Source organism: Microtus oregoni, unplaced genomic scaffold, assembly GCF_018167655.1.
Source record: "Microtus oregoni isolate MIOR12 unplaced genomic scaffold, Mior012 000000F_ref0000247, whole genome shotgun sequence".
Classification (NCBI taxonomy): domain Eukaryota; kingdom Metazoa; phylum Chordata; class Mammalia; order Rodentia; family Cricetidae; genus Microtus; species Microtus oregoni.
The window spans coordinates 15,597,413-15,618,554 of record NW_024543059.1 but is presented as its reverse complement, the minus strand read 5'-3'; the positions used below and the strand labels follow the sequence as shown (position 1 = coordinate 15,618,554).

General features: G+C 47.0%; 2 protein-coding genes across 2 annotated transcripts in view; both read right to left on the bottom strand.

The window, feature by feature from the left end:
• The window catches only part of LOC121446956 (AP-3 complex subunit sigma-2), a 39,044-nt gene extending 34,403 nt beyond the window's left edge, over window positions 1–4,641 (bottom strand). The window contains exon 1 of the mRNA XM_041649867.1: window positions 4,484–4,641. Within this exon, the coding sequence (XP_041505801.1) occupies window positions 4,484–4,552 (69 nt within the window). The 5' untranslated portion in view covers window positions 4,553–4,641. The remainder of the gene's footprint in view (window positions 1–4,483) is intronic.
• Window positions 4,642–10,286: 5,645 nt separating this feature from the next.
• On the bottom strand, window positions 10,287–18,397 carry LOC121446949 (arpin). Its single transcript, XM_041649855.1, has 6 exons — window positions 18,209–18,397; window positions 15,931–16,006; window positions 14,526–14,658; window positions 12,787–12,993; window positions 11,393–11,556; window positions 10,287–10,580 (listed from the first exon to the last, which is right to left on the bottom strand). The coding sequence occupies exons 1-6, from the start codon at window positions 18,298–18,300 to the stop codon at window positions 10,572–10,574; spliced, it is 681 nt and encodes a 226-aa protein (XP_041505789.1). The 5' UTR covers window positions 18,301–18,397; the 3' UTR covers window positions 10,287–10,571.
• Window positions 18,398–21,142: the final 2,745 nt, after the last annotated feature.

Below are 21,142 nucleotides of genomic sequence, written 5' to 3'. Positions count from 1 at the left end.
GTCACTGAATTGAAGGATAGCCTGGTTTATATTGTGAATTCCAGGCCAGCTTGAACTGTACTAGCTCAACAAAACAAAACAGAGGGAAGAGTGGGGAGGGGTAGAGAGGAGCAGAGAAACAAAGCCCACTGCAGTAGAGCAAGTCTGTAATCCCAGCATTTGGTAAGTGAAGGCAGGAGGAACATGAGACCCTGTATAAAGGTGGGGGGTGGGGTAGGAATGCTTTAATATCAGAAAGAAGCAGGAGGATCTGTGAGTTCAAGGCCAGCCTGATCTACATAGTAAGATCCAGGTCAGCCAGGGATACACAGTAAGACCCTGTCTCAAAACAAACAAAAAGGATTAGGGGAAAACCAGACAGAAACTAAGTAGTTAAAAACTCTAGAAGAGAGACCAGCAGTGGTGGCACATGCTTTGGAGGCAGAGGCAGGCAGATCTCTGTGAGTTCTAGACCATCCTGGTCTACAGAGTGAGTTCCAAGATAGCCAAGGCTACACAAAGAACCCCCGTCTTGAAAAACCAAACCAACCAACCAACCAACCAAGCAAACAAACAAAAAACCTACAACAACAACAAAACTCGAGATCAGGAGCTGGAGAATTGGTTTAGTCTTTAAAAGCATTTGCTACTCTTACAGAGAGAGGACCCAGGTTCAATTCCCAGTCGCCACAGGTGGCTACAACCATTAGTTAATCCAGTCCCAAGGGATCCAACGCCCTCTTCTGAACTCCAATGGCACCAAGTACGTATGTGGTAGACACACATAACTTCAGGCAAAACAGTCACACACATAAAATAAATAAGTCTAAAAAGAAAATTTAACCCTCTAGATAGTCTTCTCACATCGTAATGTGGGATCAATCAGTTAGGGATGATGTTTAAATGCAGGTTCCTCTTTAATATGCCTGGGCTAGAGCCCGAGACTACTCTTAAGTTCTAACAAGCTCCTACAGGACACCAGTGCTTCGGGTCTGGGGACCACACTCTGAGGGGCACAGCGTAAGTAAACATTCAACTTGAATCTTCCTTAAATCAGGAAAACACATTTTAAAAAATTAATCCCTAAACCAGGGAGTGGTGGTGCACACCTTTAATCCCAGCACTTGGGAGGCAGAGGCAGGCGGATATCATGGTCTAAAATAGCCAGATCCAAAAACTACAGAGAAACCCTGTCTTGAAAAACAAAAAAAAAGCAAACAAAAAAACTAGTCCTTTTCATTGTACACCACCGCACTTAGCTTTGAGAGGGCCAGTTATTTAAAAGCTATGAAGTATTGGGGGGGGGGGGACACAAAAACCAGGAACTAGTCACTGAGGAAATGGCTGGCTCAATGTGGGCTCTAAAGGCTCTCAGCGCCTAGTGAACACATGGATGCAAACCTGTTAACCACTGGCCCACAAACTGGAACAAATCAATCACTATCTTTCTGGTTTCCATGTGAACACACCAAGCTCACATTTGCCAGGATGTTGTCAAAGATTAACTCTGCGTGCTCAGAAGCACAAAGCACGTTAAGCATCAGCACTTTTTTAAGCTGACAGAAACATCTTTTCAACTGAAGTCCTTTATCCAACTATAGGTGAAAGTGGCAAAAATGAGGTGGTATGGAACAATGAGGCCAACTAATTCCTAGCTCAACAGAAAGGCAAACTTTGAGCTGCTTCCATGCCCCAGTTATTTTAACAATCCTTCCTATCTATTAGTACGCTGCAATTTTCAAGGGACTCTCACTCAAGAGGTTCTTAAACAAGTCTATGATCTTCAAAGACATACAAATAGCTAATAAGCATAAGAAAAGATAGGTGATCAGCATCCTTAGTTACTATGGAAACAGACATCAAACCCTTTTAAAAAGAGATTCATTTTCATCCACTAAAATGCCTTTAATTAAAGGCAACATGGCTAGGATTTATAGCCCAGTGGAGGAAAAATGCCTAGAATGAGAGAGGCCCTAAATTCACTCCCTAGTTCAGAAAACAAACCAAACAAAGAAGATACACATTGAAAGACATATGAAGAAAATAGAATACTGATACATTGTTGATAACAGTGTGAAAGGGTACAACCACTTGGAAAACACTTTAGAAGGTTCTTAAAATGTTTACCATTGGAGCTGGAGAGATGGCTCAGGGGTTAATCGACTACTCTTGCAGAGGACCCAGGTTCAATTCCCAGCACCCACATGGCACCTCACAACTGTCTGTAACTTCAGTTCTAGGAGACCCAACACCCTTACGCAGACATACATGCAGGAAAACACCAATGTACATAAGAATAAAAAATAAACTACTTAAAAAAAGTTTATCACTGAGTTATTAATGATTCTACTACTAATGCAAGAGAAATGAAAAGCTATGCCTACTAAAACTAAAACTCAACACATGAATGGTCACAGTAGCATTATTTATAAACGCTAGATACAGCAATAATGGGAAACATGGATCGAGCAGCAAAGCACAATGGCATGCCTGAAACTTCGGGATGTGGAAGGCTGGGCTAGAGAATCTTTTCTACTCTTTTGGCGGTTGGTTGTTTGGATTTTGTTTTTTGCTGCTTATAATGTCTTCATTATGTACCCGAAGTTGGCCCTGAACTCACAATACTCCTACCTCAGTTTCCCAAGTACAGTGAACATAGATCTGTGCCACCAAGCCTAGGGGGACCTCCAGTCCCAAGCCAACCAGAGCTACATAATGAAATCCTGCTTCAAAATAAGAACACATATATATGAATGCTACAATACAGATGAAACTTGAGTATGTCTTCATAAGTAAAAGACTAAAAAGCCCATACATTATTACAATTCTACTTAGATAAAACGTTCAAAAACTTAAAAGGAGGGGCTGGAGAGATGGCTCAGCGGTTAAGAGCATTGCCTGCTCTTCCAAAGGTCCTGAGTTCAATTCCCAGCAACCACATGGTGGCTCACAACCATCTGTAATGAGATCTGGCGCCCTCTTCTGGCCTGCAGGCACACATGGAAGCAGAATATTGTATACATAATAAATAAATATTTAAAAAAAAAAAACTTAAAAGGAAAGCAAGTGCTTGCTTACAGACAGTGAAGTAGACTGCTAAAAGGGAGGAGTTTCTTTAAGGGTAGAGATAAAAAGGTTCTCAAACTGTGATATGATAAGTAGCTGTATAGTCATTTACATATCTCTTTTCTTTTTAGTCATTTATATCTCAATAACTTAGGAGAAACAAATGTATACACAAGTTGAAGTTATATTAAGCGTATTTTTTTTAAATGCTGCTTGAAACGCCTACTTAAAAAAGCAAATTAACCGGGCAATGGTGGTGCACGCCTTTAATCCCAGCACTTGGGAGGCAGAGGCAGGCGGATCTCTGTGAGTTCAAGACCAACCTGATCTATAGAGTGAGTTCCAGGACTGGTTCCATAGCTACTGAGAAACCCTGTCTTGAAAAACCAAAAGTAAAAATAAAAAAGCAAATTATTTTTCATTTATGACGAAAAAGGAATAAAAATCCTAGAGACATTTCTCCCTTGTCAACTCACACAAGAGTAGGAAAGGTGGGGCTGAAGCCTGAATGTTTTCTAATTCCATTCCCCTTGGGTTTAACCAGTCTCTCGGTTTTGTATTTTGAAACCTAGCCACGAATAAAATGTTGGGGGATGAGAGACAAATAACGACGTTTGCGTTTTCCCAAAGGAAATGATTCTAGAAAATGAATATTGCTGAGCCATCCCGTGACAGCATTTGTTTAGTTATTTGCTTTCTTGAGATACGGTCTGGTGCAGCTTAAGCTGGCTTTGAACAACTGTCTATCCGAGGATAACTTTGAAGTCCTCATCCTTAGGACTCCATCTCCTGAGTTCTGAGCTTACTGGTGCACACCGCTACACCTGACAGCTTGTAATATACCTCATTTTATTCCTCCCCCTTTTTGAGACAGGTTTTGAGACAGTCTTGGCTGTCCTGGAACTCGCTTTGTAGACCAGGCTGGCCTCAAACTCCCTGAGATCCGCCTGCCTCTGCCTCTCAAAGTGCTGGGATTAAAAAAGGTGTGCGCCACTAACCCCCACCCCGGGTTAACCCCAATTTTGAAAGAGAGTTTCTGTAATCTTACTGGGTAAAGGGTAGACCAACCCTGATAAGTCCCAGCCAACAATGAAGCAAGTAATTCCAGGAAAGAACTTCTCCTCACCTTGAGAAAACAAAAAACTTACAAGAACCTAAAGACCCGACTATCACAAAACTACGCTCATCAATTAAATTTTTTTAAAAAAAAAGCCTAAAGACAATGGTTTTTGTCGTCCAAGATCCCAGTGAGGCACACTGTGTGCCGTGTCTGGCCTAAGACCCAAGGGAAAGTGTCAGAGCACAGAAGAGCCGGGTCCCCGGGAGGATGAGGCGGTGGGTCACGCACGGTGCCGGAGCCCGAGGTGCTGGCGAGCGCTGCTGCGCGCCGAGGGGAGGGGAATGGACGCGGGTGCGTGACGGGCCGGGCCGCACTCACAAAACGCTGGTAGAAGCGGACCAGTCGCGGCTTCCCATGGTTGTTGAAAACCAGAATCGCCTGAATCATCTTTGCCGGTCCCGCTTCTCTCGGCACCAGCTGCTCCAAGCAAGCTCCTCCTTCCGCCACAACACGGGCACTTCCGGTTGGTGCCCTGCCCAAAACTGCTCCCGGAAACACAGCCCTGTTGCCCTGGGGTCCGAGCACCGAGGGGTCCGGCCGCTCTGGCGCCCTGGAGAGGTCGGCGGGCTCGCCTGGGAACCACGGGTGTGGAAGCCGAGGGGCCAGCCTGATTATCAATCCGAGCCTGCCTAGGACATGAATCCCGTACTGGGCCCTTCACTCTGGTTCCATGACGAAGCCAACCGCGTCGTCAACGCGGATCCAGAACGGCAACTCCAGCCAGCTACTGCGCCAGTTTGAGGGACCCGGAGGGAGCTTGCGTGGCTTCGCCGTCCTAACCTTGGGCCAGCAAAAACTGGATTTTTATTTTTTAGTATTACAATGCTGCAATAAATCAGGGGGGAAAAACTCGTACAGATGGTAAAGTCGAAATCACATGGGATTTTTCATGCAAGCCCATTTAAAAGGTACGGTTGGTCTCGAACTGGGAACACCTTTGTTTCCTTATTTGTATGTTGTTTTTTTTTTTTTTTTTTTTTGAAACAGGATCCCACTGTGTAGCCCTGGCTGGCTTCGAATTCAGATTCTCCTGCCTCTCTCTCTTTCTCTCTCTCTGTCCTAAAAGCTGGAATTAAAAACTTGCACCAGGGGCTGGGAGAGATGGCTCAGCGGTTGAGAGCACTGGCTGCTCTTCCAGCGGTCCTGAGTTCAATTCCCAGTACCCACATGGCGGCTCACGACTGTCTGTAACTCCAGTTCCAGGGCATTTGACTCTCACACCAATGAACATAAAATAATAATAATAAATTAAAAAATAATTAAAAAAAAAACTTGCACCAATGCATACATCCCGGTGGGGTGAAGGGTTGTAAATAATAATTCAAAGGGCCAATTGCCCTGAAGTGTGGCAAAATGATTCAGATGTTGAGTAGGGCAATTGAACTATAACACAATAGTCTGTAGTAAAATAATTTTAAGGATTTGGTTTTAATTGTGTATATGCATGTGTCTTTGTGCTGGTGTGAATGCATTTGTTTAGGTGCCCTCAGAGCTAGAAGGGAGCACTGTGAAGCTGGCATTACACAATTTAGCTGTGAACCACCCGATATGAGTACTGGGAGCAACTCCGGTCCTTTGGGAGAAGTAGTTTTACCCATCTTTGCAGCCCTTGGCATAAACTAATTTTAATATGTGGTGTAGGGAGTATCATAGTTTGGCTGTGGAGCAGCACCAGTCCAAAAACTCTCTCTCACCTCTCCACATTTGCTGCAGCACACTGTCCCTATGCTCACGCAGGAACAATAACATAATAACAAAAAGGTATGGCGATGATAAAGCTAGGGTTGTAGCACAGGTGCTAAAGTGCCTCCACCAAACCCGGAGTTCCATCTCCAGCCCTGTATAAATGCTGGTGTGATGGCACGTGCCTGTAATACTTGGTAGACAGAAACGGGAGGGAGAGGCAGAAGTTGAAAGTCATCAGCCTTCAAAAGGAATAGATACAGATACAGGGGCCAGTGAGATGTCTCAGCAGGTGGAGGCGCTGTTGCCAATTCTGATGACCTGATTTGGAGTCCCAGAACCCACGTGATGGAAGAACAAACTTCAGCAGGTTGTCTGTGTGCGCACACACAGTAAGTAATAAATGTAACCAAAACTATTTTTTAAAGAACTAGATGCAGGCCAGACAGTAGGGGTGCATGCCTTTAATCCCAACACTCAGGTAGCAGAGGCAGATGGATCTTTGTGAAAGAAAGAGAGAAGAAGTAGAAGAAGAAGAAGAAGAAGAAGAGGAAAATTAATTTTACTATAAGTAGAAGAAACGATAAAATATATTTAAGAATATTCACTTTATCAAATATTTGTTCAAAATCTTCACCCCCAGTCTGGCATGAGTAGCATGAAATCAGTTCTCTCCTGCACTGGCCCTGAGGCCGAGTCTAGAACAGCCCTTTGGGGAAGCAACTTGGCAATATAGCAAGAATTTTACAAAAGATGCCTAGATTCCCAGTGACCTGACTCTGGACACCTGCTCCTAAATCATCCAAACGACAGTGAGGAGCCCGCTGTAATGATGAGCACTTTAGTCTCAGCGCTGTGGAAGCAGAAGCAGGCAGATCTCTGTGACTCTGTGATCAGCCTGGTCTAAAGAGCCTCAAAAAAATATGACTGCGCACTGACCATCATTACATAGTAACAATAGGAAGAGTAAAGTCCAATTTTACATGTAGACATATTAAAGAGGCAAGATAATAACAGGGTGAAATTGTGAGTCTTTTCCACTTATTCAAGGTACCTGTGTGAGCCCCCAGGTCCCTACCCAGCTTTGAACCAAGTACCTTTCTATCGTGGGAAGTGGGTTGTAACTCAGTTTCTCTAACTGCTAAACTGTAATCTATTTTGTTGTTGTTTATGTGGAGGGGTAGGTGCTTGTGAGCTGCAACATGAATGAGTGTGGAAATTGGCCAACAGCTGCTGGAGTTGGTCCTCTCTTCCACTATGTAAGTTCTGGGAATCAGACTCAGCTTCAGGCTTGGTGGCAGTCGCTTTTACCCACTGAGCCAGCTTGCTGGCCCTTTTGTGTTGTTCGTTTGCATGTATGGTTTTGGGTTTGGTTTTATTGAAGTATGGCCTCAACCTGTAGCCCAGGCTAACCTCAAACTGTTGGCAACCCTTCTACATTTCTGCCTCCCAAGCAGTGGGATTATAGGCATGAGCCACCATGCCCGTCTTCTCTACAGGAAACCTGGTTTCCTTCCCTAGGAGTGTCTTTCAGCCTAGCCTCAGGCTGGGCTCCTACTAAACAACCATATGCACCCCAACACTTCCGCTCATCAGAGTCTGAACATATTCTTGTCTCCTTCCTCTCTACTGGGGCTTGTTGATTCTGCTTCCTACATACCTCTGGGTACGAGCCCTTTCCTCTCTCTTTGTCTCTGCTGCAGAGCAAACCACGCTGCCCTCTCACCGAGTGATTGCAGCGGATTCCAGCAGAAGCTCACTGCTCCCATTTCTTCTCGAGCAACTGAGCTTCAAAATAGATGAATCAGTCCTCACTTCTCCACAGGACCACTAGCGTCCAGGACACTAAGGATAAAGTCCTCAAAGCTTTAGTGAGCATGAAGTTGCCATGCCCCATGTCTAGCCTTCTCTAAAACACACGTCCCAAGCTATTCTACCCTCTGAACTCCAACTATGTGACCTTTCCTTCCTTAAAGCCCAGGATCAGAGCCCTTTGCCTCAGGACATTAAAAGGCTGGCCTGCTCCAGGGGTTGCCTGGAGCTTTGTGCAATAGGACGTCCCAGTGTCCCCAGATAACCTATTCCTAACCATCCTCAAGGATAAGACCCCATCGTGACCTGTCTGTAAGCTGCCCCAGATACAGGACACCAATGACATGATTCTATATCCTCTTGCCCTTATATCCAAAAACATTTTGTGGCCAAGGAAGCAGGGACAAGGGAAGAGACAAGAACTTTGCCTTTGGAAGCTCTGGACTCCAAGCCTGGATCCTCCCCTTAGAAACTGGGAGAGTTGTCTGACCTCTCTGATCCCCTTTTCCTTCTCGGTAGTTTGCAGGTGGAGGCAAAAGAATCCAGTAATCAAAAATGTGGACTTTGATCCCAGTATTTAGAAGGCAAAGGCAGGCAGATATCATGAGTTCAAGACCAACCTGGTCTGCCTATAGTGAGTTCAAGATCAGCAAAGGACACACAGTGAAACCTTGTCTTAAAAAACAAAACAAAACAAGTGTGTGGGGGAATGTGAACTTTGGGACTGGGGATGTAGCTCAGTTGGCCGAGTGCTCACCTAGTATGCACACGGTCCTGAGTGTGCGCTCTGGCATCACACAAAACAGGCATGGAGATGCGTGTTTATTATCCCAACACTGGGGAAAGGCAGGAGAATCAGAAGGTCAAGACATCCTTAGCTAGATAGCAAGTTCAAGGTCAGCCTGAAAGGTGTGTGGATAGAAGAAGAAGAAGAAGAAGAAGAAGAAGAAGAAGAAGAAGAAGAAGAAGAAGAAGAGGAGGAGGAGGAGCAGGAGGAGGGAGGGAGGGAGAGAGAGAGAGAGAGAAAGAAAAAGAAAAAGAAAAGTAGGCTTTGAAACTGACTGCCTGGGTTTAGATTCCTTTCTCTGGCAATACATACTATTCATAGAGCCTCAAAGCTTCAGTTTATGTACCTAAAAACATGGGGATACTAATCATACGTGCATTATAGGAGCGTTGTGACAGAATACTCCAAGGACTTAACACACCAGGAAGAACTCAGTATTGGCAGCGCCAGTCATGGTCACAGAAAGCATCTGGCATTGCATTTGACACATTAAGGGGACTCAGTAATCCTATCCTCCTTCACCCCTTCTTCCCAGGATCAAGCAGGATACGTACAGCTGCCATGGTGACATAGAATCAAACTCAGGACATGTAGACTTCCACTTCAGATCATGCCCAGATCTGAAAAGAGACACACCTACCCAACGAGGAAATGTTCATCTCCAAAGACCGGAGGCTCTCTGCTAGGAAGGTGGCACAGCTGCAAGATCATTAACACCTCATGAGAACCCAGTAGTGTGGAGGAATTCCTTCCTGAAAATTCACTCATTCATAAAACTCATTCATTAACACTTCACGAGAACCCAGTAGTGTGGAGGAATTTGAGGATTCACTCATTCATAAAAATTCTCCAAGTACAAAACAACAGAAAGAATGCTTCCAAAAACATGTGGTCCATGGCTGTGGCTAAAGGCATGGCAGATAACTTACAGAGCAAGCATGAAGCCCTAGGTTTGATTGCCATTTTAAAAAAATTGAAAATAAATAAAAATTTAAAAGTTGGCCTAGTGGAACGAGTCAAGATCTGTGCACCAGCCAGAAAGGCTGCTGGCCTTCCAGGAGAGCAGCCAAGTGGGTCTGTGCTGGCTGGTTTTATGTCAGTTCGACATGAGCTAGAGTCATCTGAGAGGAGGGAATCTTCAATGAGAAAATGTCTTCATAAAACCTGGTTGTAAGGCCTTTTCTTATTTAGTGGTTGATGGAGGAGAGCCAGCATCACTCCTGGGCTGGAGGTTCTGGGTTCTATAAGAAAGCAGGCTGAGCAAAGCCAGTAAGCAGCATCCTCTGTGACCTCTGCTCCTGCCCCCGGGTTCCTGTCCTGCTTGAGTTCCTGCCAGCACTGCTTTGGATGATGAACTGTTACATGGAATGGTGAGTGAAATAAACCCTTTCTTCCCCAAGTTGCTTTTGGTCATGGTGCTTCATCAGAGCAGTAAGACAGAGGTCTAAGGCAGGAAACCCCACAGAGACATGGAGCAGAATAGAAGTAGGACCTTGGGTAAGCGATGGGAAAGAACAGATCAGGAGAACAGGGGCACAAGGAGACGGCTGGCACAGGATAGAAAGGAGAAAACAGCAAGAATAGAAAAAACCCATTCATTTTCCCCCAGAGCTCCTCTGTCTCAGACAGGGACATTCCTTAATTGTGCATCAGGACTTGGGGAACTCATCTAATACATGCCCACCACCTAGGGAAAGGAACACTGGAGAAAGGTCTAGCAAAGCTAGCTTTGCATCCAAAGAGGGACACAGACATACAAAAGTTGTAGCCTAAACTGGGCAGTGGTGGCACATGCCTTTAATCCCAGCACTCGGGAGACAGAGACAGACAGATCTCTGTGAGTTCGAGGCCAGACTGGGCTACAGAGCGAGTTCCAGGACAGGCACCAAAGCTACACAGAGAAACTCTGTCTCAAAAAACCAAGCAAACAAACAAATAAAAACAAAAATAAAAAAACAAAAGTTGTAGCCTGGAAACCCCCTGTGAGCCTCAAGGTCTTGGATTTGATCTCCACAGAATGTGTTAATGGTATTCAGCCCGACAGACTGTTCTTTCCAGGGTGGAAGTCAGGATGGCCACTTCTCAAGGACACCATCTCAGATGCTAACAGCAGGAGGAGGCACTTCAGTCATCCTGCAGATATACAAAGCAGTGAAGGAATGTGAGTAGAGCATATTTCATAAGAGTCTCCTGGCAATCTTCAGATGAGTCTGATTCTGCAGTAGCCACGGGATCCTCAGCCACTCACTGCCTTGGCCTCCCATCATTAGCACTGACTCCCCAGCACTCCCCAGCCCATCCAGCAAATCCACCATTTGTCAGTTTTACTGACACAGAAGGGAGCCCAAATCCTTCACACGCCCTTCCCTGGCCTTCGTTGGCCAAAGTCGTCCTTGTCCTTTCTGAGGTGAATACCTAACTTTTCTGGGATTTCTTTGCTCTAAATGTCCTATTAGGAAGCCTTTGGTATGCGTTCAGGTGAAACACACACTTCAGATAAACAGCTGCATATAAACTAGGGTGTTAACCCTCGGCACTGGAATCATTGGTAAAACCAGGTTAGTATTCAGCCACTTTTCAGGCTTTGGAGTCCCGACTAAGGAAGAAAAAACATTTGGTTGCTCAAAGACCTCCCTGGAATAATGTATCACTTCAAGAGAAACATTTTGAAACTTAATGACAGTCCCTGGCTCTTTCTATAATTTTTGCTTCCAGTCCTTGCTTTTATAAATCTCTGGGGCTTTGGGTTCTGTTTCTCCAGCAAGAAATGCCTCAGGTTGCCACCCTCCGGTAATTCCTAATTCCGTGAGGGAATTTCCCTGATGCTAACACACCTAGGAATTACGAAGGATTTATCTTGCCTTCAATTCATTTTACTTCAACCATGTCCCATATGTACAAAACTCCTACCAAGGTTCAGGGCCACAGGCATCCCCTTGACCTACCCATTCCTCATCCTCTGCTCCATCTCCTTGCTCTCGGATCTCCACTGTGTCCCTCTGTGAGGACTTTTGGGCCATGATGTTGTCTGTCCAGGATGCCCCTGTCTTTCCATCACCAGCAAAATTACACTTGGTCACAGTCCCCAGCTCCAGTTTGGCTAAGGAATCTGAAAGAAGAGAAGTTGAATGACTTTTCTTCCTCTTCTTTTTTTTACCTGGTATGTAAATTCTTTTTGAGGTCAGAGATCTCCTCTTACAGAATTTAGTATATATAACAGATTCAAAATCCAAACTTCCTGACCTTTGAAGTAGTAAACAACTAAACGTACCAAAGAACAGGACATCAAAGGCTATACATTTCCTATGAAACAATATATGCACAGATTTTTTTCAAAGCTAAGAAAATGCAATAAAGAGCATAGTACACTTTGGTCACTTTATTGTATGACATTAAATAGTTTAAGTTTCAACTACTAAACAGCACTTTGAATGGTGAAAACACAGATAGTGTATTGCCATACTTGAATGCTTTCCTTCAAAAACACAATTCCAGTCCTTATATATACTACAAAACAGCCTTGAAGGAAGAAGTGGCAGCATCCTTTCTACAGTCCTTAAGATACTCAGTACAGCACTGAAAAGCAGTCTGACAGAAACCAAGGTAGGTCTTCACAGCTGTATGATAGCAGCGGCCAAAGCTGGGCGATGGACTGAAACATTACAACTGGGACAAAACATACGCAATATCACCATTCTAGGCCAAAACGCTTTACAGGTTACAGAATGTGTAGAACTTAGCAGGCAAAACTGTATTACACACCAAATGGCTTTTCTTCTTGTAGTGAACCAGCCAGGCTAAGGCACTTCATTCTGATGGGGCCCTTTACGTCTGGGTTGGCCCTGTTCTCTGGTATGGCTACTAAGGTTCTTGGTGGGAATCCCAAAGCACTAGAAAGCAAGGGCCAGCTATAAGAGTTGTATGGTATCCTGGGATACCATGGTGCGTCCCAGACCAATGGCCCCAGGACACTTGACCATAGACGTAGGAGTAAAGCTCAGGATCACAGGTCAGGCCCCCGTGGAAGGCCACACTGGGCCTTCTCCCACAGCTCTAAGCAAGAGAGACGGGGAGCCTCTGAAGGGAAGCCAACAGTGGTTCTCAACCTGTGGGTCTCAACCCCTTTGGGGGTTGCGTATCAGATATCCTCCAATACAGATATTTAAATGATGATTCGTTACAGTAGCAAAATTACAATAATGAAGTAGCAACAAAATAATTTTATGATTGGGGTTCACCACAACATGAGGAACTGTCTTAAAGGCTCACAGCATTAGGAAGGTTGAAAACCACTGGCCTATAGGCTATTGGAACAGGCAAAGTGAACCACAGTGCTCACCGATAAAGGGGCCATCACCCCGAGTTTTCAACCGTACTCCAGTCCCCAGTTCGAGTTCCATGGCCTCCATCTCTGACTCCGGCATCCAAAATGCCACCGTCTGCTCTGGGGTGAGGCTCTCTGTCAGCTCCAGCAGGTCTGGCTTGTTCACCAGGCCCTTCAGCACCTCGAGCGTGAGCCTGTCAGTGTCCCCCTTAGCTTCTGTCTCTGTAGAGCATATGATGCAGGGCCGTTAGCATATAAGGAAACTTCTCCAAGTACTCTCAGGAGCTGTTGAGGGCATCTCTCCTGCCAGGGCTCATCAGAGAAGTCCACAGCAGAGGCTTTATGACCTGGACTCTGGAGCCAGGCTACCTGGAGCAAATCTGGACTCTACTGCAATCTGGGCAAGAGAGCTTTCGCTTTGTCCCTGGAGAATAGGGATAAAAATGGAGCCAATCGGACAACCCTAACATGCAGTATAGGGGAGAAAAAGCAAGTGGAGCATTCAGCACAGTGTCTGTCATAGAATCAGCCCTTGTCAAGGGTCTTTGGCTTTGTTATTTCCATCTCAGAGAGGAGAAAAACCAAGACATAGTGGGGGCAGTGTTCAAACACTCACAGTACAGTTCTGCCTTCCAACCGAGTCTCTGGGACTAAGCATAGTTCCTTCAGGTTCTAGAACCAGCACTCAGCTTATGGTCCCCACACCCCCTACCGGGCTACTCCAGGCTGGCCCTTATTGGGGAATATTACTTTCAGGTGTGTGACTTTTGTTTACGCTGCGTTTATTTAACTCTGTGAAGCTGTGTTGCTGTGCTTGTCCAAAATGCCCGATGGTCCTAATAAAGAGATGAACGGCCAGTATCAAGGCAGGAACAAGGATAGGCAGGGCTGGCAGGCAGAGAGTATAAATAGAAAGAGAACCAAGAACAAGGAGCAATAAAAGAACAAGGAACAGAGGACATCAGTGGCCAGCCACCCAGCTACACAGCAAGCCATGAAGAGAGAAGTAAAGGAAGGTATACAGAAATAGAGAAAGATAAAAGCCGAGAGGCAAAAGATAGGATAATTTAAGAAAAGCTGACAAGAAACAAGCCAAGCGAAGGTCGGGCATTCATAACTAAGAATAAGTCTCCGTGTGTGATTTATTTGGGATCCAGGGTGGTGGGCCCCCAAAAAGCCGAAGGAGTGAAAGATCACACACCCTGCCCTGGCAGAGAGAGCTCAGCAAGGAACCCAGGTCCTAACCCTGCAGACAGCAGGGTTCACAGGGCAGTGGCTGTCTTTAAGGTGCAGAAGGCATGCATGGTTGCCCCCAGACTCCTGCGATGTGTTCCCAAGGCTTGTCTAGTAGTTCTGCCGCCAGCACTTTCCTGTTGCATGAGTCAAAGCAAATCCCTTCTCCCTTGAAGTCGCTTTCGTCTGGTCATTTTGTCACAGCACCAAGAAGAGTAATTATACACTAAAAGTAGCTACTACAAGGAGATTGAGAGCCACCAAGCAAACATCTGGATAGATCAGAGAGTGCCGGACCTGGACTGGTCTCCACACACAATGATAGAGCCCAAAGCCAAGTCTGGAAAATCCTGCCAGACTTCAGGAAATGGAAGCGCTGGGGATACTAGCCTGGCTCCTGGGGCTAAGGTAGAACACACGCATTCTCTGAGTAAGTGGGGGGCAGGAAGGAATCCAATGGGGGATGCTCAAGCCAGAACCAGTCTAACAGCCTCTTGGGGAGGAGAGCCCAGGACACCTACTGTAAGATGACAGGAGGAAGCCTGTGTTCACCTTCCTGGTGGCACTGAAGTTGGGCTCGATTTCATTTCCTTTGGAGTCAAACTTCCGTCGGTGGATACAACTGGGCCGGATATACAGCACATAGTAGCGCTCCTGGGGGAGGCAAAGAAGGGGTGAGGGCACTACCCCATCCCCCACCCCACTCTGCCCACCTCACCCTTTGTCTCAAAATCCCATCATCCTACACTGATGTGTAGGCTGGGCAGATGCCTGATTCAAATACTCATCCACTCCTATACTCGCTAGAGTACCTGTCCACATACTGGGCCACACAAACTGTGGCAGGGCATCACAGGCCTCCAAGGCTTCCACACAACCAATGACCATAACCCAAGCACCAGGGTCCCCAAATGCCACAAGGCAGGGTGGATGTTGCCAACATGTCACAGAAAGGACATTGAGGACCTAACGGGGGGCCACTACTCTGCTGCTCCCAGATATAGTTCTGGGGCAAATCACCCCAAGACTCCCATGCCTCAGTTTCCCCTATCACGTGGGAAGAGCATAATGTTCCTTTCAGGTACATTACAGGGACCCAGTGACACAATGGAGGAGGGGCACCTTTCAAAGCAAAGAATGTGCTGAAAAGTTATCGGCCATGTGTTCTCATCTGGCCAGGCACAGTTCGGAGGTGGGGGAGTAGGAGGAGGGGGGAGGGAGGAGATAGAGGGGGAACTGTGGTGGTCATGTAAAATGGGAAAAAAAAGTACTCAGATATGGAAGATGCAGATAGTACTTTTGGGACAGTCAGAAAAGGTGAATTCTCAAAAAGCAGAGCTTCTACAGGCGTGGGACAAGGGTATAGGAAGAGCAATACAAGCCTGAAACAGGCCTGAGAATGTCACATCCTTGTCTGGAATAGACCAGGCCCTGGGTTCGAACTCCAGTGCTGCATAAACCTGCTGAGGGACCCAGCACTGTGGAGGAAGAGGCAGGAAGATAGAAATTCAAGGTGAGTTCAAATGAACCTGGACTATTTTTTAGATAAGACCGTATCAAAAAAAAAAAAAAGACTGAGCCAGTCAAGAGGCCATATGTACATATGACCAATGCAGGCCTGCAGACCCTTGAGTGGCCCCTTGGCAGCCCAGGCTGGAAAGCAACTGAGATGGGTTTTAGATAGGTCTAGAACTGACATTGGAAATTTGGATCTTCTTTGGTAAATAAGAAGGAACCCTGAAAAGTTTGGGGGTAACAACAATATCCCCCAGAGATGTCTTTCTAGAAATGAATTAGCAAGGGGCAATCTGTTCCATGAGCCCCTCAGGAATTGACCCGGACCCCATGTCTTAGCCCAGCGCAGGGGACGATGTTTTGTGGATGAGGGAGGGGACCCTGTGAGAGGCACCCAGGACACAGACTCACCTTCCTGCCATGGGCATCCAAGATGCTGTGCCGAGATACATCCACCAGCTCCCCCTCTAGCAAGACGCCATTTCCCCTGGGGGTTGAGAAGGAAGGAAGGCAAGTTCTGTCAGTCCTCGGGAAATTCACACCAGGGTTTAGTTGCCTGGGTGAGAATCTGCTCTGAGACAGAAACAAGTCTCACCCCAGACTCTATTCACCTGTCTCTGAGGGGGTCTGGTGTGAAGCCGCCACTGTCTGCTTCCCTTATCTGAGCCTCCATCCCTGCAAAGAACCTTCCCAGGTTGTGCCGAGGTCAAGAGATGCTCCCCCCTCCCCAGACACACACATACACACACACACACACAATAATTGTGACCAGACCCTCAAGATTCTTATCCACCAATGAGGAGATAGCAGCTGCCTCACTGTGCTCCTCTTGTTCTGGCCTAAGAGCATAGATGCACAGATGATCATGTAAGTACTTACTAAATGTACAGCGTTGGTTAGAGCTGGGCTTGATGGCACATACCTGGGATCCCTGTACTTGGGAAGGAGGATTGCTGTGAGTTCAAGTCAAGCCTTGAATACACAGCAAAGTGCTGCAAATAAATAAATGATTCTACTATTTTATTTAAGCAAATATGGGAACAAGTGGGTTCTTTCTTTCTCTCTCTCTTTCTTTTGAGGCAGGGTTTTCCCATGTATCCCTAGCTGTCCTGGAATGGAATGTCACTTGTAAACTAAGCCGCTTTGAACTCACAGAGACTAACCTGCCTCTGCCTTCCAGGTACTGGGATTAAGGTTGTGAGTCACCATGCCTGAGTGTTTTGCTGTTTGTTTGTTTTGGTGGTGGTGGTGGTGGTGGCGGCGGCGGCGGGGGGGGGGGGGGGGGGGGGGGGGGGCAGTGGATTTTGTTATGTGTAGGTATGTGTGTCTGTGTGAATGTCAGCCAGTGTGTACTGGTACCTGTGGAGTTCAGAAGAGGGAGTCAAATCCCCCAGAGCTGGACTTAACAGGCAGTTTTGAGCCCTCTGATGTGGGTGCTGGGAAGTGAACGCGGGCCCTCTGGAGAGCAACAAGCCCTCCTCACTGGTGAGACGTTTCCCCTGCTTTAAAGAACTTTTACAGTCCTGTTACTATCCACTCCTGCATAATAATCCACCAGGGAAACGGTTATTGTCACCATCAGCTAGAAAATTCAAGACTCAGAAGTTTGGGGGATTAGCCCAAGATCACAGGGTACCACACAGAGTGACCAGGGCCACCCCTTTACCACTCCCAGACCACAGCATTCACAAAAGCAGAAGCTGGGACCTGGGGGCTTTCTTTGGAGCCATCAGCATGGGGAAAGTGTGGGGTCTAAGCAGGTAGAGAGTGGAAGAACATTGGGCCAAGACTCCTTGTCTTGTGTATTTTCTCCTCTCAAATTCTTTCTAAAAACATTAAACTGACAAAGACAGTATACACTGGAGGCATTTAACAAGATAACTTGATCTATACACACTTTGTGTACGATTCACACAATCAGATCTATGTACACATTAGATCCTCAGAACCAATTCCTCCTATGAACTGAAACTACTTCTCTGAGAACCTTATGAGCTGAACTTTAGATTCCACTTCCTACATGACACCGTATTTGACTTTCTGGGATTGGCTTCTCTCACATAGCGTGATTCTTTGGTGTATCTGATTGTAAATGGAACTATCCTGCTTATTACTCTGGATAAGGCCTGTACCTCCTGATGCTCCCGCCCTCCCTCTGTCGGTCCTGCCATACCATGCGCTGGCCCCCTATGGTGCACCATGACAAATTACTGGAGTTTAGAGCCCTGGGGTGGGGTAAGGACCGAGGGCCTCTAGGGTTCCATTTGGGAGTCTGGAGTCCCTTCGGGAAAATGCCTGTAGGCGGGAATTTCAATTACATCTTTCTTCTTGGTGTTGGCAGTTAAGGATGCTGGGAAGAGCAGCCTGGAGGCCAGAGGTGGCTTTGACAACGCCAGTTTTATCTCTCACCTCCAGCGCCCCCTCTGACCCAGAACTTTCTCTGAACAGGACTCAGATTGTGAGCTCGACCAAGGCCTCGAGCCTAGGCTCCAGGGATGCTTACAAACCATTCTTGACTAAGAGCAGGGGCCAGAGCCCCAGGGACTCGACGTACCCGGTAGTTCCAAGTCCAGTCTAACCCTGGTCAGCAGCGGGACAAAGTGCAACCCATCCCGAGCCAGCAACCAGGTGGCCAGAGTAAAACCCACCCCTGGTCAGCAGCCGAATGGATGGGCGGATCACAGCCTACCCCTGGTGGGTGGGGGGGTCCCAGGACCCCGGCAGTCGTACGCTCTGCACCGGCTTGTTGCGGAGGACACTGTCGTGGTAAATGCGGCTCATTTTTCCCAAGCCGAGGCCGGCAGCTCCAGGAAGCAGTGGGCGCGCGGGGCGGGGCACCAAGGGGACAGGAGCCGGGAGGTCCTTGCAGCGTAGGCTTTCCCAGCTCGCAGATCCCGGAACCGTGCTGCCCGCTCTGGGCGTTCCCAAGCTGGACTTAAAGGAGCCGAGCCTCATTCCTGACCTCCAGACCCTGTGCAGTGGGGGCTTTCCAAGTGACTGCTGTCCTTCATGTCCTTGTAGTCTAAGACAGGAAAGATCGGGAGTTCGAGACCCATCTGTAGTATACAGAGACCCTGTTTCAAAATTCATCAGTATACAGAGCGACAGTTGAGGCTCAGGAATTGTAGATCTTCCTTGGGATCGATTCTAGGAGGATATTTTCCCAGGGAGCAGAAGGGAGAAAAGGGAATGGCATAAGGAACCACAGAGTGATCTGCATAGACGCTGTCCTTTGGCCCTTCCCGTGATCCAGCCACGACCTAGGGGAGTTCCAGGGACGCGTGAAGGGGTACAAATCGGTGTCAGATCTGCTGCAAAGGAAACCGGAATCTCTGCCATCTCTGCCGTGTGCGCGCGGCAAGTTCCTCAACCTATCCGAGCCCTCACTTCTTCCTCGGCAAAATAAACGTATCCGATGGTTTGTAAAGATGGAACTCGCCCTCCTCTAGTCTTTCCCTCCCGCGCCTCACAGATTCTGATCGATTGCTTCTCTAGTCCCACAGTGCCCTCTGCTCAAGGGTGTCTGCAAGCCTTTTATTCCAAGCTTGCACCCAGGAGTCTCGTCTGACCTGGAAATCATTGGAAAGTCAACTTGTCTTATTGGCCCCTTTGTGCCAAACCCTGGCGCAGGTGGCCGCATTCTGGGATGGCAGGTGTGCCCCTGCCGGGGGGAGGGGAGAATAATGGAGAAGTGACCCCCGACTGATACCCGAGGAGTCCAGGGTGAGATGGACCATAGAGGCAGAAGAACCTTTCTTAAAAGTAGGTTTTGGTTTGGTCTGTTCTGGAGTTGTCTCCAGTCATCTTGGACGGGGACATCCTGCTGCACTCTGTGACCACTTACCTGGTGCAGGGCACAAAGCAAGTGACCCCAAGGAGCAAAGCAGAGGTCACAAGGAGCAGAGACCACAGTAGAGAAATGTCCTACAGAGCTGGTATTGAGACCCTGTGGGTAACTAACGAAGAACAAGGTAAGAAACAAGAAAGCCAGAAGGTAAACCAGACATGGTGGCACATGCCTGGTTCCAGACATAGGGGGCTGAGACAGTAGTGTTACTACAGTTTCAAAGCCAGCCTGGGGGGCTGGAGAGATGGCTCAGAGGTTAAGAGCATTGCCTGCTCTTCCAAAGGTCCTGAGTTCAATTCCCAGCAACCACATGGTGGCTCACAACCATCTGTAATGGGGTCTGGTACCCTCTTCTGGCCTGCAGACATACACACAGACATAATATTGTATACATAATAAATAAATAAATATTTTAAAAAAAAACAAAGCCAGCCTGGACTACCTAACGAGTTTCTGGATAGCCTGAGCTACAGCGTGAGAGCCTATTTTAAGAAACAACAGCAGGAACTGAAGAGAAGGCTTAGTGGTTAAGATGGCTGTCCATCCAGAGCACCCAGGTTTGATTCTCAGCACTCACATGGAAGCTCACAACTGTCTCCATTTTCAATTCCAGGGGATCTGATGCCCTCTGACCTCTTTGGGTACCAGGCACGCACATGGTACAAAGTCATACACGTGGGCAAACACTCATACATGCAAAAATAAATAAATCTTTTTTCTTAAGTTAAAAAAAAAAAAGGACCCAGAAGCTAGCTTGTAGAAATTTCTTCCAGTCAGCAGGCAGGTAAAATAGTAAATGAAAGATTTGTTTATCATTAACTCCAGTCAGAAATCGAAATTCTCTCAGGAATGTTTTTTTTTTCCTTTTTCTAAAGCAATGCATGTAATTATAAACACACCAATCACTTCCCCCACCCCCTGAAGAAAATAGACATTGTCAAGATCCCTGTTTGGAGCAAAACAGTAAACCACACGGGAGCGCGTTCATGCATCAGGTCACAGCTTAGCATATCTGATACATCTCATAGTGCCGAAAGTCTGGGGGTTCCAGAAGAAATAGCATGCTAAATTGCCACCAAGGCAGTGAAATCGCCTGGAGAAAACACACATGCACACCACGGAGCCGAAGAGAGAAAACAAAGGAAGCACTCGGGAGGGAAGGCGTACCTAACATGAAATAAGATGCCAGAAGGAGGCCCAGACCCATCCATCAACAGTCCATCAATAAATGCAAATGCAGGGAGCCTGCCTGGGAAAGAAAATCTATGATTTCGTGTCACTTCCATGTCTCTCCGCCTCACATTCCTCCAGGCCCCTCCTGCTCTCCATAGCGATCAGCCGACTTCACAAAGAAACAACGCCATCCGTCTCCACGTACGGCCAGTGCACCCCACTTTTCCCTGGAGATGGTCGTACCCAGAGAACCCCTGGAAAGAAAACTCTCAGAAGAGGCCTGTAAAACGCGATCATTTCTGGTTCTGATGGTATTAGGGACACTATTCCAAGGGATGAGTGAGGGGTGACAACCCTCAGCATGGAACAGCAGCAAAATGTCTGAGGCTTTAGCTGGCCGTACAGGTGAGCGCCCCAGCCACTCGGGAAGACTTAGGCAGTGTGGTGCTTTGAATGAAAATGGCCCCCGTTAAATTCATAGGGAGTAGCATTATTTGAAAAGTTTAGCAGTGTGTGGCCTTACTGGAGGAAGTGTGTCCCTGGGAGTGGGCTTGGAGGTTCCGGAAGCTCAAGAGGGGCCCAGTGGCTCACTCTTTTCCTCCT